Raw genomic sequence first — 19,209 nt, 5'->3', positions numbered from 1 at the left:
ATACAAGCCTAGTTGCTTGTATAGAGTTTGTATAGAGAGAGTTTACCTAAAAAACAAAATGCTAGAGTAACTCAGCTGGTCAGGTAGCATCTCTAGGGAACATGGATAGGTGACGTTTCACAGAGTGCTGGAGTAACTCAGCGGGTCAGGCAGCATCTCTGGAGAACATGGATAGGTGACGTTGAGCCGGGATCCTTGAGACCTTTCTGAAATGTCATCAGTCCACGTCCTACAGAGATGCTTCCTACCCGCTGAGTTACTCCAGCACTTTGGGGTTTTTTTAGGTTGAAAGGTTAGTGGGGAAGGAGATAGAACCCAAGGTAATGCCTGAAAATATTCGTAGAGTTTATTGATGCTTGATTAGGTTTCTAGGCACCGGCTAAGTTATGCAAATACAAAGGTAAAGACTAATAACCACATATTATAATTTAGCTGAGCACATTCTCACTTAAGAGCAAAATGCTACAATGGTAGTTAAGTGCACTTTAATGACACAGAGTCCAACACGTCTTTGTTTAATGAGACCAGCCTGAGAATCACACCCACTTTAAAAAACAGTCATTTCTTTCACGGTGAATTACATTTCATGATGCGGCGTCCTTAGTTACGCTCATTTAACCTCAAAAGACTAATCTGCAAATAACTGCATTTATCAGCTATGCTCAGGTTATATGTTCATCTCCATTGTAAGAACCATATCCTTTGAAATAACCTCTCCCAGTTGCTAACCATTTAAAGTCCCCTTCTCTTTTCCACACCAACCATTCTGTCCTAGGCCTCCTCAACTGGCAGAGTAAAGCCACTCACAAAAGGAATAGCACCTCATATTCCACCTGGATAGTTTACAACCTAACGATATGAACAAATAATTCTCCAATTTCAGGTAAGTAACCCACAACCACTCCCCTCCCTTTTTTCCCCCTCTCTCTGCCCTGTGCCCCACCTGGACTTGCACCCATTTCTCCCCTTCCCCCTTCCCCGGTATCTAGATACTTTCCTCTGGCTACACTATACCCGCATCTTCTATCCATATCCCACACTTTTTGTCTTTTCATCTCCGTTTTTTTCCAACCATCTGGCTATCACCCCCCTCACCTGTATGTACCTGTCATTCACCAGGCTTTGCTCCCCCACCCACCACAATCAGTCTGAAGGGTCCTGACCTGAAATGTCATCAGTACATGTTCTCCACAGATGCTGCCTGACCCGCTGATTAGAGTCAGAATGATACAGTGTGGAAACAGGACCTTTGGCCCAACTTGCCCCCACCGGCCCACATGTCCCAGATACACTAGTCCCACCTGCCGGCGCTTGGTCCATATCCCTCCAAACCTGTCCTATCCATGTACCTGTCTAATTGTTTCTTAAATGTTGGGATAGTCCCTGCCTCAACTACCTCTTCTGGCAGTTTGTTCTAAACCCCCACTGCCCTTTGTGTGAAAAAGTCACCCCTCTGATTCCTATTAAATCTTTTCCCCTGCACCATAAACCTATGTTCTCTGGTCCTCGATTCACCTACTCTGGGCAAAAGACTGTGCATCTACCCAATCTATTCCTATCATGATTTTATACATGTTAGGCTTGAGTTATGATTTATTTTAATATTATTAGAACATAGCACGTAGAACAGTTACTACCATACCACTTTTCAATCACCCAAATATTACTTTGGCATTGCTTTGGGGTACAGCAAAGGAACTAGCCCCTTCGACCCACTGATTCCACGCTGACCATTGGGCACCTGTTCACACCAGTTGTGTGTTCTCTCACTTTCTCACCACACCCTACATGCTGGCGGCAATTTACAAAGGAACAATTAACCTACAGTGCCTTGGAATTTGACCAACACTTGGAAGGACTTTCTGCATGCTAACGTTTGGCACAGTGAGAAGTAAACTTCACCAGGCATGTGAACGGTCTAGACATGAGCAACAGCACCCAACAACAATTCAGATCTCAGTCAACTAGTAAACAAAAGTGGATCCAGCCCACACTGTCGCTGCAGTTTTTTGACAGACATCGAGACAGGTCAAACTAAAAAATTAAAATGAAGTTTGTAAACAGAAAAGTAAATCAAAAGCAAGTGCAATGGATGCTTAGAATATGAAATTAAAATGGACAAGTTTATTCCTTAGTTTTCAGCTAAGGTGTATTGCCCACCAAATTATGTTCCAGTCTTAACTCACACCCAGTTTCAACTTTGGAAAACACTGGATAAATGTGCCCTCTCTCCGTCGGTACCCGGGAACTGCTCCAGAACATGGTGCGCACGGTCCGACAGGGCTGAAGACTTTGATGAATGCCACAAAAATGGTGGTGCCAGGAAGCGTAACACACGTGTTCCTCAACTTACCATGGGGTTACGTTCCGAGAAACCCATCGGAAACCGAAAACATCGCAAGTCGAAGTTCATTTAATGCACGCGATCATGTGGCCGTAAACGAGCTGCGGCTCGCTGCCGTTTGCAGCATCGCCAAGTCAAAATATCGTAAGTCGGGGAGCATCTGTACGTGCACATTGAATTTCACTGTGTAGTTGCATATGTGATAAATAAAGCACCTTTGAACCACTGACATTCAGGTACTTTTAACCTAAACACCTGCAAAAATATGAATAGTCTTTTAAATACTAATATATCTCATCCAATAAGATACATCAGGCACGCAAATTTGAGTTCTTTAAGGTAAAATAAGGTGAAAATATTGAAAGTTGGAAAGTTAGTTATAAGTTTTATGAGAATAAATGGCAAACGATACAGCACTTGTAGCAGCAGTAACAGCTCAGGATAAGGAGTCTATATGTGCAGCTGGTCCCTTTCTCACAGGTGTAAAGTAGGTTTCTCAGCTTAGATTGCGGGTATTTGGAATTTACCAGTCATTACACAAGGCTATGCATTTCATTTCCCCATTGTAATTATACCCAACTATAAACAGCCAGCCTTCTGAGATGATGAATGGAAGGTGAAGGGGAAAGTCGCAGCTGGGAACATGAACTCGCCTCCAACGCTGTCAGAAAGTGCCCTATAGCTCCGTGATCTGCCGGGAAGTAGGGCACGGCGCACGGAGAGCCGGTTGCTGGAGGCCACGGACAGCACGTTTGTGCTGGTTTTCTGCAGAGACCATTCCCTCTGCAACTCCGTGGTTCATTTGTCCCTTCCCACCCAAACCACCCCGTCCCCAGATACTCTCCCATGCAACCGCAGGAGATGTGACACCTGTCCCTTCACCTTCCCCCTCGCATCCATTCAAAGACCTCAGCAGGTGAGACAGAGGTTCACATGCATCTCCTCTAATCTCGTCACCCGCATTCGGTGTTTCCGATGTGGCCTCCTTTACATTAGCGAGACCAAGCGCAGACTTGGCGACCATTTTGCCAAACACTTGCACCTGGTCCGCCAACGGCTGCTGGATCTCCCAGTTGCTAAACAAATTAGCATGAGAAGGGCCTCGACCCGAAACCTCACCCATTCCTTCTCTCCAGAGATGCTGCCTGTTACTCTGAGTTACTCCAGCATTTTGTGTCTATCTTCGATTTAAACCAGCATCTGCAGTTCTTTCCTACACAAATTAGCATGAGACATTTACTAGACGCCTATTATAGGCTAAAGATTGTACAGTTTTAATAATGCAAATTCAACATCCGTGGGGCAAAACAAACCATTTACTTTACATATTGGCCCAAAGATAGACTCACAAAAGAACGGAAGCAGTAATGTAGTTTAACCTGCTTAACGGAATTGAACATTTAATTGGAGGTGAAATTTGGAGCTGTCGTGCAATCTTTTGTTGCTTACTCAAAGTGTTTCTTTTGGCAGTACATTTAATTAAGCATTCACAAATGTAATGCAATGTCTCCCATCCCACCCGATGACAGGAGAATTATTCAGACTAACAGGCAAATAGACTGACTATATGTATTAAACAATGATTATATGAAATGCAGGAGACAATATACTAAAGAAAAAGACCTGGCTTCAGAGTAACATAGTGCGGAACTTTGATAGACGCAAAGTGCTGGAGTAACTCAGCAGGTCAGGCAGTATCCCTGGAGAACATGGATAGGTAACGTTTCACAGAGTGCTGGAGTAACTCAGCGGGTCAGGCAGTATCCCTGGAGAACATGGATAGGTGACGTTTCACAGAGTGCTGGAGTAACTCAGCGGGTCAGGCAGTATCCCTGGAGAACATGGATAGGTGACATTGTAAACTGCACAATTCAGCAATGAAAAACCATCACCTATCCATGTTGTCCAGGGATCCTGTCTGACCCGCAGCCTTACTCCATCGGAAAAGGTGTCCCCACATGGAAATATAGAAGTGCTCTGTATTCTAAACAACTAGCTACTAAACACGATTCCAAGTCATGACAAAAAGTTGCCTCGGTACTGCCATTATCTGGGAAATTAAATATTTATCAAAAGATTGCTTTCCAAGTTGAGTCAGTATAATTCAGTTTGGTGTGCGCTGAACTGACCTAAAAAATGTAAACTTAACACCAAGGCTATTCATAAAAACTTATCAACATCTTCAAAGGGTCAAACTAAATGGGACAAGCTTATTGAAACCGTGGCCTGATCAGAGTGTGTTCAAAAAGGTTGCACGACAAGAGAATTAACAGAATAAAGCCAAACAATTCCTTCAACTGCTTATTCTGATGCAACTCGGGGTAGTATCAGTGAAATTTCACCTATTAAAAGTGGTCACCTGGAGTCTGTGCTAACCAATATAAAAATGAGCTGAGATCTGCCATTTAAAATCCATCTGCACCCCCACAAACCATTCACTGACAAAACTCATCCTCCAAAATTATTTCAAGTTACTTCAAAAAGGCTCATTGTATTTCATATATACAGTAATTAAAGAACGTAGGACAGAATGAATAGAGACACAAGGAACTGCAGATGCTGAAATTTTAAGCAAAAAATAATGTGCTGGAAGAACTCAGCACGTCAGGCAGCATCTGTGGAGGGAAATGGACGGGTGACATTTTGCGTTGGTGGTAATGTAACACCAATGTAATGACCAGAGCACCCAGGGAAATGCTTGAAAGACCCAGTGTTGAAAGATCGGATGCTGTTGATGCTCAAAGTGACTTAGTGTACTTGTACACAAGTTACTGACGGACAGCTTACAGGTGCAGCAAGTAATTAAGAGAGCCATTGTAACCCATGTTACGCAAGGTTTGATTACAGGATTAAGGATGTCTCAGTAATTATATAGGGCCTCTGTGAAAATGCAGCATTACTCCTCGGTACAGTTTTGGTCTCCTTATATAAAAGATACACTTGCCGGGGAGAGAGCGCAGCAAAGATGCACTGGACTGGCCTGGGTTTGCCACACAAGGAGAGATTGAGTAGACTAGGACCTATTCTTGGGCATTTTGGAAAATGAGTGGAAATCTCCTCAAAAATTCTAAGAACAGCAAGTCAAGCTAGAAGCAAGGAGGATGTTGCCCCAGAGTGAGGTTTCAGGGGAAAATAAGGGGCAGGCTGTTTAGGATTGTGATGTGGAGAAGTCTCGTCAGAGGGTTTCGCTACTGGGACAGCTGTGTGGGCACATTTACCACATTTACAGTGTTCATTCCAAACAGTGAACAATAAATCTGGACATAAAAAGAATCAAGGGTTACGAAGATAGTGCTGGAAAATGGCAGTGAAGCAGAGGATCAGCCATGAAGTTGATGAATAGCAAAGGCAGCTCCAAACTGTTATTATTACTGTTCCTTATGTTAACTCAGTTGGAGGCACTCTTGTTTGACTGAGAAGGTTGCAATTCCCAAACTAGCGCAAAATCCAGACTGACTATTCTGTGAAATCTTCACAGAACTGGCCACAGCAGAGTAACGCCTGGAAAAATCTGTAACCAAGTGTGACGCTGAACATCACAGATTACCGCCCAGAGCCCAGACGTGAAAATTAATACATCAACTGGGGCGTCTTTACAGGTAGCTTTAGCATCCCATTACGTTTGGAAGGAAGCAAAGAAAGTTTCAAAAAGTCCAGATAGGTCCAAAGATCGGCTGAGTGCGAGATCAGGCTTGACTGTGAAGCATGCTCAACTTTCAAGCCATGAAATGAGTAACCAGTTTGAAGTGTTTGCCAGGGACAGCATGATTATACAAGCTCAACGCTAACACCACTGGGGAAAGGCAGGAGTGGGGGGTTAGTAGGAAACTGAAGAAAAACTTGCATTGAGGACTCTAGGCACAATTTCAGTCAAAGAACATGATATTTTAGTTAGTATCACAAAATGCTGGAGTAACTCAGCAGGTCAGGCAGCAACTAGGCCATTCCCTCTCTCCTAGATGCTGCCTGACCTGCTGAGTTACTCCAGCATTTTATGATACATTCGATTTGTACCAGCATCTGCAGTTATTTTCCTACACTGATATTTTAGTTAGTTTAATTTATTGTCACACGTACCGAGGGTTGGTGAAACACTTTTATTGCATGCTAACCAGTCAGTGGAAAGACAATACATGATTAACATCGAGCCATCCACAGTGTACAGATACATGATAAAGAGAATGTGTAGGGAGGAACTGCAGATGCTGGTTTAAACCAAAGACAGACACAAAAGGCTGGAGTAACTCAGCAGGTCAGGCAGCATCTCTGGAGAAAAGGAATTGGTGATGTTTCAGGTCGAGACCCTTCAGAGAAAGACTTTGTCTGAAGGGTCTCGACCCGAAATGTCACCTTTTCTTTTTCTCGAGAGATGCTGCCTGACCCACTGAAGTTACTCTAGCCTTTTGTTTCTGTCTTCATGGTAAAGGGAATAATGCTTACCGCGAGATAAAGTCCAGTAAAATCAGATTGAAGCTTTCCAGTGAGGTAGATATTACTGTGCCTGCACTGATAAAAGAAAATGGGTGAACAAAGCCATGACCTGCAGGGCCAAAGACCAAGAGTTTAAAGTTGGGATTAGGCATTCATTTCCACCACCATCAACATAAATGACCTTCTCTGCTTTATGAATTTTTCAAGTTCCTATAATCCATTCTGCACGGCTAGATCCTGTTTCAGCAGGTGCAGCACCGTTTGATAAAGAAGTGATACAAGGACACATGGGGAAGGCTACACACGGCACTTTGGAACACATTCATAATAAGGCATCGCCCAAGCAGTTGGATGAAGATATGACCTCGGAACATACTACCTCCCAATTTCAATCATCAACCTTTGCAGAAAGGTCAGCAACCACTCATTAAGACAAAATTTAAGTAGGAACATTATTACCCGGTTACTTTCAAGAACCAGAGGAGACACAAGAAACCAGATGCGGGAATCTTGAGCAAAGCACAAAGTGCTGGAGGAACTTGGCGGGTCAGGCAGCATCTGGGGAGGGAATGGACCGGCGATGTTTCGGTCAGGACCCTACTACAGTCTGAAGAGGGATCCTGACCCAAAACCATTCAGAGTGATACAGTGTGGAAACAGGCCCTCCAGCCCAACTTGCCCACACTGGCCAACATGTCCCAGTTACACTAGACCCACCTGCCTGGATTTGGTACGTATCCCTCCAAACTTGTCCTATCTATGTACCTGTTCAACTGCTTCTTAAATGTAGGATAGTGCCAGCCTCAACTACCTCCTCTGGCAGCTTGTTCCATACACTCATCACCCTTTGTGTGAAAAAGTTACCCCTCAGATTTCTATTAATCTTTTCCCCTTCACCTTAAACGTATGTCCTCTGGTCCTCAATTCCCCTACTCTGGGCAAGAGACTGTGTGCAAACACCCGATCTATTCCCCTCATGATTTTATACAGCTTTATCAGATCACCCCTCATCCTCCTGCGCTCCAGGAATAGAGTCCCAGCCTACTCAACCTATCCTTATAGCTCAGAACCTCTAGTCCTGACAACACCCTCTTAAATCTTCTCTGTACCCATTCCAGCTTGACAACATCTTTCTTATAACATGGTGCATAGAACTGAACACAATACTCTAAATGCAGTCTCACCAACGTCTTAGACAACTGCAACATGACCTCCCAACTATACTCAATACTCTGACTGATGAAGGCCAATGTACCAAAAGCCTTTTTGATCATCTGATCTACCTGCGACTTGACCTTCAAGGAACCACGCACCTGCATTCCTAGAGCCCTCTGCTCTACAACTCTCCCCAGAGCCCTACCATTCACTGTGAAGGTCCTGCCCATGTTAAGACTTCCCAAAATCCAATACCTCACATTTCTCCTATTTCCCTCCCCAGATGCTGCCTGATCCACCGAGTTCCCCCCCAGCACTTTGTGCTTTGTACTATAAGAGCTATATGGGCTGATGCAGAGCACCAAAGGAAAACAATATCACAATAGCTAGGATAGTAGACGGAATATATCTTCATTTAATAGTAAGAAAAATATCTCCACCTACCACGGGCACATGCAAATGCACACCAATTAAACAGAAAACCTACAGCATGACATTTTTTCCAGGATTATTTGTCTTTGTTTCAAAACCTTCAGCTGCTATTTTGTCCATCGCCAATGCATTATTTCTCAAGTTCAACCAAAATTTGATCCTGATAAAATAGACCAACTTCCAAGGAATGTCATGCTTGCATCAAGCACAATAAGACCAATTAGACTTTTTGAAAGCTCTCGGTAACAATGGTGAGAGATTATCTGTAACAAACGCAAATAAAAAATAATTGAGGGAACACATTATGATTAAGCAAAAGTTTTGCATAAATTGCTGTACTTGGCCAAGAGATCCTACACAATAAGAGGTAACAAGCACTCACCTGGCAAATGTTACGCTTGGTCAGGAGTGTGCTTTTTGACAATAAATTCATCATATAAATAAAATCAGTATACTGTGCCTTCTCTGCCTTTAGCAGAACTGAGTGTGCCTGTTCTACCAATTCACAGACCACAGACTTCCTTTGAAGTATTAATCTGATGCAAAATATTGTCAAACGGAAAATTTTATTTCTGATAAGAAAACTGTATTAACTGTCTTTAATATCACGTTTGGAAAAAAATGAGTAAATGTGGAAGACAAAGGCTAGGAGAGGTAAGGCAAATGGTCTCTCCTCCACTGTCCATTAAAATCACAATAACCTGATCTTGGTCTTGTTTTCACTTTCCTGCCTGCTCTCCATTACCCCTCACCCTGTCATGGTCCAATCATCCATCTCTTAGCTATGAATACATTCAGTGATGGCCTTGACAGTTCTCGGTGGTAGCAAATTCAATGACTTCTCAACCCTACAGGAAGCAAGAAATTCTAACTCATCACAATCTTGGCTGCTTATTCTGCAACTATGCCCCATCAAGGTCACTTCTGAGCTGCTTAAGTTACGTTATCTACAAAACTGGAAAACAGAATGGCACAACAACAGTGAACAGAAAAGGGAGATGACGGGAATATTTCTCTGCAGCAAGTGTTGCAAACACACTAGTCTGGCAGTTTCTGTGGAAGGAGAAAGGGAATTAACAATTTAGGTCAAAGCCCCTGCCCCTGTCAAAGCATTCACAATGAAGAAATTTCAGCGCAACCTTAAGGACCAGCTGAACAAGCATTTGAACCTAGTGGGAGAGTCTAGGACCAGAGGCCATTGCCTCCGAATAATAGGATGTATCTTTAGAAAGGAAGAATTTCTTTAGTCAGAGGGTGGTGAATCTGTGAAATTGATTGCCACAGACAGCTGTGGAAGCCAAGTCAATGGATTTTTTTTTTTAAGGTGGAGATTGACAGATTCATAATTCATGATTAGTTCGTGTGTCAGGGATTATGAGGAGAAGGCAGCAGAATGGGGTTGAGAGGGAAAGATAGATCAGCCATGATTTAAAGGTGGAGTAGACTCAATGGGCTAACTGGCCCGATTCTGCTCCTGGAACTAATGAAAGACTGGATTCACTAGGCTTGTATACACTGGAATTTAGAAGGATGAGAGGGGATCTTATCGAAACGTATAAGATTATTAAGGGGTTGGACACGTTAGAGGCAGAAAACATGTTCCCAATGTTGGGGGAGTCCAGAACCAGGGGCCACAGTTTAAGAATAAGGGGTAGGCCATTTAGAACGGAGATTAGGAAAAACTTTTTCAGTCAGAGAGTTGTGAATCTGTGGAATTCTCTGCCTCAGAAGGCAGTGGAGGCCAATTCTCTGAATGCATTCAAGAGAGAGCTAGATAGAGCTCTTACGGATAGCGGAGTCAGGGGGTATGGGGAGAAGGCAGGAACGGGGTACTGATTGAGAATGATCAGCCATGATCACATTGAATGGTGGTGCTGGCTTGAAGGACCGAATGGCCTACTCCTGCACCTATTGTCTATTGTCTATTGAACTGATGACACTAATTAACAAACTGAAAATGTTTTAAATATGTAACAAAGACTAACCGTGCAACACAAATGTTTTCTATTTCCACTGTACTGCCAAACCTTCAAAGGCCCACAAACAGACCAGTAGTGCAATCAGCAAATTAAATATTAAGCAACTATGGTTCCATGAGAGTCTAGCTGACGAGGGTTACTGTGTCTCAATAGCTGCAGGACAGATGCAAAAACATCACTGCTAATACTAAAAGCTTAAAACAAGTCCCAAGTTCAGATACAGATCAGAATAGTTTATTGCCATACAGACCAGGGTGCATAATTCCCATGAAGCTCACAGAGCTATCAGTACACACACAGTAATGATAAACACAACAATAAAAAAAAGATGAGTGCAAAACTGCAAAATGGTGCAAGATTGTACAGCAAGTCTAATTAGCACACAAAAGCCATTAAGGTACAATAACAGAATAGCCAAATGAGGCAGAGTTGAGGGCAGGAGTGCGTGGCAGGAGCTCTGGGTATGGAGTATGAAAGAGGTTGGTTCAGGAGGTGGATCGCAGTGAGGAAGAAGATGTTCTCGTCTGGATGTCTTGAGTGTTCAAGATCATAGATCTTCTCTCAGAAGATGGGAGGGAAAAGAGAATAGCCATGGTGACAGGCATCCTTGGCGATAGTTCCAGTCAGTCTTCCTGATGCAATGCACTGAGGATGGACTGGATGGAAGGAAGTGATGAGCGTTTGATGGACTGGGCTGTGTTCACCACTCTCAGCACGTTCAGGCAGTCAAAAGCAGAGCAGTTACCATACACAGGTAAGATGCATCCCATCTGAATACTTTCTACAGCACATCTGCAGAAGTTTGAGAGAATGCTCGTGGACATGCTGAGTGTACACTGATGCGCTTTCTTGATCACTGCATCTGTGTGAAGGCACCAGGTTAGGTTGCTGGTGATATGGATGCCTGGAGCAGCTCCCTTGATGAAGAAGGACACAAAATGCTGGCATACCTCAGTAGGTCAGGCAGCATCTCTGGAAAAAAGGAATAGGTGATGTTTCGGCCTGAAACCCTTCTTCAGGAGACTCACGCAGTGTGAGCTGCAAGGAGGATGCTATGAAGCTGCAGGGTGACTTGGATAGGTTGGGTGAGTGGGCAGAAGCATGGCAGATGCAGTATAATGTGGATAAATGTGAGGCTATCCACTTTGGTGGCAAGAACAGGAAGGCAGATTATTATCTGAATGGTGTCAGATTAGGAGAAGGGGAAGTGCAACGAGACCTGGGTGTGCTTGTACATCAGTCACTGAAAGTAAGCATGCAGGTACAGAAAGCCAATGAATAAATAGCATGTTGGCCTTCATTGCAAGAGAATTTGAGTTTAGGAGCAAGGAAGTCCTATTGCAGTTGTACAGAGCCCAGGTAAGACCGCACCTGGAGTATTGTGTGCAATTTTGGTCTCCTAATTTGAGGAAGGACGTTATTGCCATTGATGGAGTGCAGCATAGATTCACCAGGTTAATTCCCGGGATGGTAGGACTAACGTATGATGAAAGAATGGGTCGACTGGGCTTGTATTCGCTGGAATTTAGAAGGATGAGAGGGGATCTTATAGAAACATATAAAATTCTTAGAGGATTGGACAGGGTAGATGCAGAAAAAATGTTCCCGATGTTGGGGAAGTCCAGAACCAGGGGTCACAGTTTAAGAATAAGGTGTAGGCCATTTAGGACTGAGACGAGGAAAAACTTTTTTACCCAGAGAGTTGTGAATCTGTGGAATTCTCTGCCACAGAAGGCAATGGAGGCCAATTCACTGGATGTTTTCAAGAGAGAGTTAGATTTAGCCCTTAGGGCTAAGGGAATCAATGGATATGAGGAAAAAGCCAGAAGAGGGTGCTGATTTTTGATGATCAGCCATGATCATATTGAAAGACAGTGCTGGCTCGAATGGCCGAATGGCCTACTCCTGCACCTATTTTCTATGTTTCTTCTTCCATTGATGAAGTTGATTGTGTTCATCCCTCGCTTCCTTAGGTTAACAACCAACTCTTTCATCTTACTGACGTTAGGGGGTTGATTGGTGTCCTGATACCATGATCTGGATTCTCAGCCGCCTTCCCTTATGTCTTAGAGGGAGTACAGAGAAGGTTCACCAGATTGATCCCTGGGATGGCAGGACTTTCATATGAAGAAAGACTGGATAGACTGGGCTTATACTCGCTGGAATTTAGAAGACTGAGGGGGGATCTTATTGAAACACATAAAATTCTTAAGGGGTTGGAGAGGCTAGGTGCGGGAAGATTGTTCCCGATGTTGGGGAAGTCCAGAACCAGGGGTCACAGCTTAAGGATAAGGGGGAAGTCTTTTAGGACCGAGATGAGAAAACATTTCTTCACAGAGAGTGGTGAGTCTGTGGAATTCTCTGCCGCAGAAGGTAGTTGAGGCCAGTTCATTGGCTATATTTAAGAGGGAGTTAGATGTGGCCCTTATGGCTAAAGGGATCAGGGGGTATGGAGAGAAGGCAGGTACAGGTTACTGAGCTAGATGATCAGCCATGATCATATTGAATGGCGGTGCAGGATCGAAGGGCCAAATGGCCTACTCCTGCACCTATTTTCTATGTTTCTATGTTCTATGTTCTATGTTTCTATGTTGTCTCATCGTTGTTATTGATCGGGTCGACAACAGTGGTAATGTGGGCAAACCGAGTTGGATCGAGTAGGCATTGTAGTTGGCCACACTGTCATGGGCGGCATTGTCTTGGGGTGCTACTAGACGCTGACAAGATAGTCGAGGTGAATTTCCTCATTAAAAAGATGGCCGTGGCTGTTGGTTGTTCAGTCACCAGTGGGCCAAAGCTCTTTCAAAGTTCGCCTGAGGCACCAAGGGGAAAAACTAAGCACTTGGTTTCTGAATACCAACCTTGCACATCTCTTGGCATTCATACGAGCAGCAGACCACCGGGTGCCTTCTCAAAAGAGGATCATGGAAACAAGTGGACAAACCTTCCACCATGAGATCGAAATGCAATGCTCACAGAATATACCGTTTGCTTGGGAAAGAAACCACAAGTTGCTCTTCAAATGATTCCCACCCCCCTCCATCCCCCACCAACTTTCTCTGCTGTCAATCTTCTTTCTCTGATGGGGTATTGACCAATTAGTGTCATTACCACAATCAAGAGATCATTCATCATGTGTTGTTTTATAAATGTCAGTAGGTTATTTAACTGTGCTTATATTCCCACAAGGATTCACTGGATACTTTGTTATTCCTTCCCCATGGTAAACGTAGTCAGATTATCCTGATTATTATCCCAGGTAGGAGTAGCAAACAAATATATTGTTCAGCCATCAAGCCAATTTTTATTTAATGAAAAATGAATAATTTCTTTTTTTTTCACGACATGAAGTTCAAATTGATTGAAAGATACAGTGTAGAAACTGGCCCTTTGGCCCACCGAGGCCATGCCAACAATCAATCACCCATTAATACTAGTTCTACGTTATCCCACTTTCGTATCCACTCCTTCCCGCATTAATTTGTTTAGTCTGGTTAGAGTTTTCTGCAGGATTCCCTCTCATTTTTCTGAAATTCTGAGCCTAATTGAACTAAATCACCTCACACATCCACCCCGCCATCCCATCATGGAAGGGGCGAGGATGGCAGAGAATCTCACGATATTTAGGCTGCACCTGGACAAGCATCTCAAATCAGCACAACGTAGACGTCTGCTGCCCTCGTCCTGGATAATAGGATTAGTATAGCTGGGCACTTGTGGCTGGCATGAACAAGTGGGCTGAAGGACCTATTTCTGTGCATACAATTGTGAGCCAGTCTGATGAATCTTAAATGCATTCCCTACACAGCAAGAATATCCTTAGGAAAGGAGGACACGTGAGAGGGGAAGATTTTATAGGAACCTGAGAAGCAACTTTTCACTGAGAGGGTGGTGAATCTATGGAATAAGCTGAGAGTTGAGCAGATACTATAGCAACAATTAAAAAACACTTGGACAGGTACATGGATAGGAAAGGTTTAGAGGGATACGGAGCAAATTCATGCAAATGGGATGAGCTTTGATGGGGCATCTTAGTTGGCATGGACAAGTTGGGCCGAAGCGCCTGTTTCTGGGGTGTGTGACTCTATGGCACAACTGCGCACAATACTCAAGATATAGGTATGATAGCTGCAACATTTCGCCTGCTCCTGCACTGGAGTCCTCTGACTATGAAGGACAAGAAACCATTGCCTTTTTACCTCTTACCACACCTGCACACTTACTTTCATCACTTCACCATAACCTTCTGATAGTTTACACTCCCACGCAGCTTTGCATCACCTATAACTGGGAATTTAATTCCCTCATCATTAATATATAGTGAGTAGCTGGGGTTCCAGCACTAATTTCTGTGGTATTCAACCAGTCAAAGCCTCCCACTCGGAAAATGGCCTGCTTCGTCCAATTCCCTTTTCAGTTGGGCAGCCAGCCCATTATCTGTGTCACCTTACCCCCAATCCTTGGTGCTTTCATCTAGAGCACCAATCACTTATGTGAGACTTTACTGAAAACCTTCTGGAAGGCCAAATATACCACATCAACTAGTTCTCCCTCATTTATACATCATCAAAAGAAATCCAGTACATTTGTCAAGCATGATGTCCCTCTCACCCTGGCCACAAACTCTTCGAATCACTTCCTTCTGGTCGGCGACTCCGGACTGTCAAAGCAGCCACAGCCAGACATAAAAACAGCTTTTATTCACGAGTGATAGTTCTACTCAATAACCAAAGTCTGTAGTCTCTTTTTTGCTCTGGTTTATTTTCACCCACATGTTTAGACCGTAATGGTGTATCCTTATTGTTTTGATATGTTTATGCTTTATTCTTAATTGTTAACATATGTTTGTGTTGTCATTTGTGAGCGGAGCACCAAGGCACATTCCTTGTATATGCATACTTGGCCAATAAACGTATTCATTCCTATTCACTGCTCTGGTAATGCATCTTTTATAACAGACTCTATAACAGACTCTTCTGTTATAACAGAAGACTCTTATAACAGACTCTTCAGTCTTTTCTGAAGAAGGGTCTCGGCCCAAAACGTCACCCATTCCTTCTCTCCAGAGATGCTGCCTGACCCGCTGAGTTACTCCAGCATTTTGTGTCTATCTTCCAGCATTTTCCCCACTGCCAATGTCAGGCTCCCCATTATAAATTCCCTCAATTTTCAATTTAAGGAAACCACATTAGTTTCCACTCATCTTTTTTACTTTGTGTATCTGTGGAAGGTTTCATAGCGAGCTAACCTACTGTCCAATTCACCTCCACCCCTTTACAGACATTGGACTTTTGTCACTGGAACTGTTGCATTACAACACTAAGAACTGTATTCTGCACTCTGTATCTTGCTCTTCGCTCTCCCTATTGTATTTGAGTTCATAGAAACATAGAAAATAGGTGCAGGAGGAGGCCATTGGCCCATTGAGCCTGCACCGCCATTCATTATGATCATGGCTGATCATCCATAATCAGTAACCTGTGCCTGCTTTCTCCCCATATCCCTTGATTCCACTAGTCCCTAGAGCTCTATCTAACTCTCTTTTAAATTCATCCAGTGAGTTGGCCTCCACTGCCTTCTGTGGCAGAGAATTCCACAAATTCACAACTCTCTGGGTGAAATAGTTTTTTTCTCACCTCAGTTTTAAATGGCCTCCACTTTATTCTTAGACTGTGGCCCCTGGTTCTGGACTCCCCCAACATTGGCAACATTTTTCCTGCATCTAGCTTGTCCAGTCCTTTCATAATTTTATACGTCTCTATAAGATCCCCTCTCATCCTTCTAAACTCCAGCTCGGCTTGATTGTATTTATGTATAGTATTATCTGATTTGATTAGACAGCATGCAAAACAAAGTTTTTCACTGTACCTTGGTACACATGACAATAATAAACCTGAACCTAAACCCAGTGAATTTTAATTTTCTCTGCAAGTTTGCCCTCTTTTAACTTTCTTAATCAATCCTTTTTTCCTCCTTTACTGAGTTTTACTTTGTTGCATCATACACATCCAGCGAATTAAGACTGACTGATCGAACAGTACAGCATCAGAGCAGACCCTTCACACCACAATATCTGTGCCGAGCATGATGCAAATATACACTAATCTCCTCTACTTGCACGTGATCTATATCCCTCCATATCTTGCAGATCCATCTGCCTATCCAAAAGCCTCAAACGCCACTATCGTATCTGTTCCACCACCCTGCCTGGCAAAGCATTCCAGGCACTCACCACTCTCTGTACAAATAAACTTGTCCTGCACATCTCCTTTAAACTTTGCCCCTGTCATCTTAAAGCTATGCCTCTTGTCATTGACATTTCCACCCTGGGTCTACCCTATCTATGCCTCCCATAATTTTAAACCTATCAGATCTCCTCTCAACCCCCAACATTCCAGAAGAAACAATTCGAGTTTGTCCGTCTCCTTGTAGCAAATCCCCTCTAATTCAGGCAGCATTCTGGTAAAAAAGACACAAAGTGCTGGAGTAACAGCGGGTTAGGCAGCATCTCTGGACAATATGGATATCATATCATATATATACAGCCGGAAACAGGCCTTTTCGGCCCACCAAGTCCGCGCCGCCCAGCAATCCCCGCACATTAACAGTATCCCACACCCACTAGGGACAATTTTTACATTTACCCAGCCAATTAACCTACATACCTAATGTTTTTTTAGAATGAAGGGTCTGAAGAAAGATCCAAACAGGAAACATCACCTATCTGAAACGTCACTTGTCTACATTCTCCACAAATGCTGCCTGACCCACTGAGTGGTATGGTGGCACAGCGGTAGAAGTTGCTGCCTTACAGCACCAGAAACACAGGTTCAATCCTGACTACAGGTGCTGTTTGTACAAAGTTTGTACGTTCTCCCCGTGACCTGCGTGGGTTTTCTCCGGGTGCTCCGGCTCCCTCCCACACTCCAAAGGCATACAAGCTTGTAGGCAAATTGACCTGGTAATATTGTAAATTGTGTAGGATAGTGTTAGTGTGCAGGGATCGCCGGTGGGCACAGACACAGTGGGCCGAGGGGCTGCATCTCTAACACTAAAACTAAACTCCAGCACTGTGTGACTTTTTTTTGTAAGCCAACATCTGCAGTTCCTTGTGTCAGCACCCTTGTAAACCTTTTCAGAACTCTTTCCAAAGCCTGCAATGGGGCGAACAGAATTACACACAATACTCTCGATGAATTAAAGACGATAACTCAAATGCGGACACGGCCTGTCACCCTGCCACAGAGGACAATTACTTTCCTTATCAAAGATGGGCACAAAAATGCTGGAGTAGCTCACAGCGGGTCAGGCAGCAAGCATCTCTGGAGAAAAGCCTGGAATTGGTGACATTTTCGGGTCGAGACGCTTCTTCAGAGAAGAATATAAGAAAATAACTGCAGATGCTGGTATAAATCTAAGGTATTTATTCACAAAATGCTGGAGTAACTCAGCGGGTCAGGTAGCATCTCAGGGGAGAAGGAATGGGTGACGTTTCGGGTCGAGACCCTTCTTCAGTGAAGAGAGTCACCTATTCATTCTCTCCAGAGTAGATGCTGCCTGACCCGCCGAGTTTCTCCAGCATTTTCGTGTCTATCTTCGGTGTAAACCAACATCTGGACAGTTCCTCTCCACACACACACACTTGTCTCACCCGACTGACAACTCCCTTTCGTACAAATCCTCAGCGTTATCCGGCTGATGGATGGAGGCCAGGCCAGGGGGAGTCTTTTTTTTTCCTCTCTCTCTCTCAGACTTTCCCCTTCAGCCAGGCTGAGTGGAGGAGCGGCCCACCGCCCCGCCAGCTCCACCATCACCGCCAGCTCCACCATCACCGCCAGCTCCACCATCACCCGCCAGCTCCACCATCACCGCCAGCTCCACCATCACCGCCAGCTCCACCATCACCCGCCAGCTCCATCATCACCCGCCAGCTCCACCATCACCCGCCAGCTCCACCATCACCGCCAGCTCCATCATCACCGCCAGCTCCATCATCACCCGCCAGCTCCACCATCACCGCCAGCTCCACCGCAACCGCCACCACCGGGCCTAGTGGATGCCCGTCCCGCCGCCGGCGGCTTCAACCGCCCCCTCGCGCCGCCCTCACACTCACCTGCCCCGCCGTCAACAACAACAACAACATGAGGATGCGGGCGGGCAGCAGCAACGAGTCTCCGCTGAACCCGGCCATGGCCTCGCCGCGCCGCGACTGCAGGCGGCTCTGCCGACGCCCGCCGTCACTCGGCGGCCCCGCTCCGCCGGGCAGGATGGGGTCGGGGAGGGCGGGGCTGGCCGTCCGTCCGTCACGGACATGGGGCGTGGTCGGCAAGGGCGGGGCTGGCCGTCCGTCCGTCACGGACAGGGGGCGGAGTCGGCGACCGCGGGGGCGGGGGGGGGGGGGGGGCGGGGCAGTCAACCACACGCGTCATCGCGGGCGTGGGGGGGGGGGGGGGATCCAGTCCGTCAATCACCGACAGGGGGCGGGGTCAATCGGCAAGGGGGCGGGGCGAGTAGTGGCATAGAAGACCCCGCCCCCATCACCGTGATTGACGTGGAGACACCAAAAACCTGCAGACGCTGGAATCTTGAGCTAAACACAAAGTGCTGGGGGAACTCAGCAGATCGGGCAGCATCTGTGGAGGGAAATCAAGTGTTGTAGTACGGTGGCGCAGCTGGTAGAATTGCTGCCTCACGGCGCCAGGGACACGGGTTCGATCCTGACCTCGGGTACTGTCTGTGTGGAGTTTGCACGTTCCCCCTGTGACTGCTTGGGTTTCCCCCAGGTGATCTGGTTGGCTCCCACATCTCAAGGACATGTGGGTTTGGATTGTGTAGTGAGTGGATGAGCAAGTTGGATAGCATAGAACT

General features: G+C 45.1%; 1 protein-coding gene across 1 annotated transcript in view; it reads right to left on the bottom strand.

The window, feature by feature from the left end:
- The window catches only part of LOC144594652 (serine/threonine-protein kinase/endoribonuclease IRE1-like), a 66,867-nt gene extending 48,310 nt beyond the window's left edge, over positions 1 to 18,557 (bottom strand). The window contains exon 1 of the mRNA XM_078401449.1: positions 18,455 to 18,557. Coding sequence (XP_078257575.1) covers positions 18,455 to 18,532 — 78 coding nt within the window. The 5' untranslated portion in view covers positions 18,533 to 18,557. The remainder of the gene's footprint in view (positions 1 to 18,454) is intronic.
- Positions 18,558 to 19,209: the final 652 nt, after the last annotated feature.

Source organism: Rhinoraja longicauda, chromosome 6 (assembly GCF_053455715.1).
Source record: "Rhinoraja longicauda isolate Sanriku21f chromosome 6, sRhiLon1.1, whole genome shotgun sequence".
Taxonomy (NCBI): Eukaryota; Metazoa; Chordata; class Chondrichthyes; order Rajiformes; family Arhynchobatidae; genus Rhinoraja; species Rhinoraja longicauda.
The sequence above is the reverse complement of the archived record's forward strand: the minus strand, read 5'-3'. Positions and strand labels throughout refer to the sequence as shown.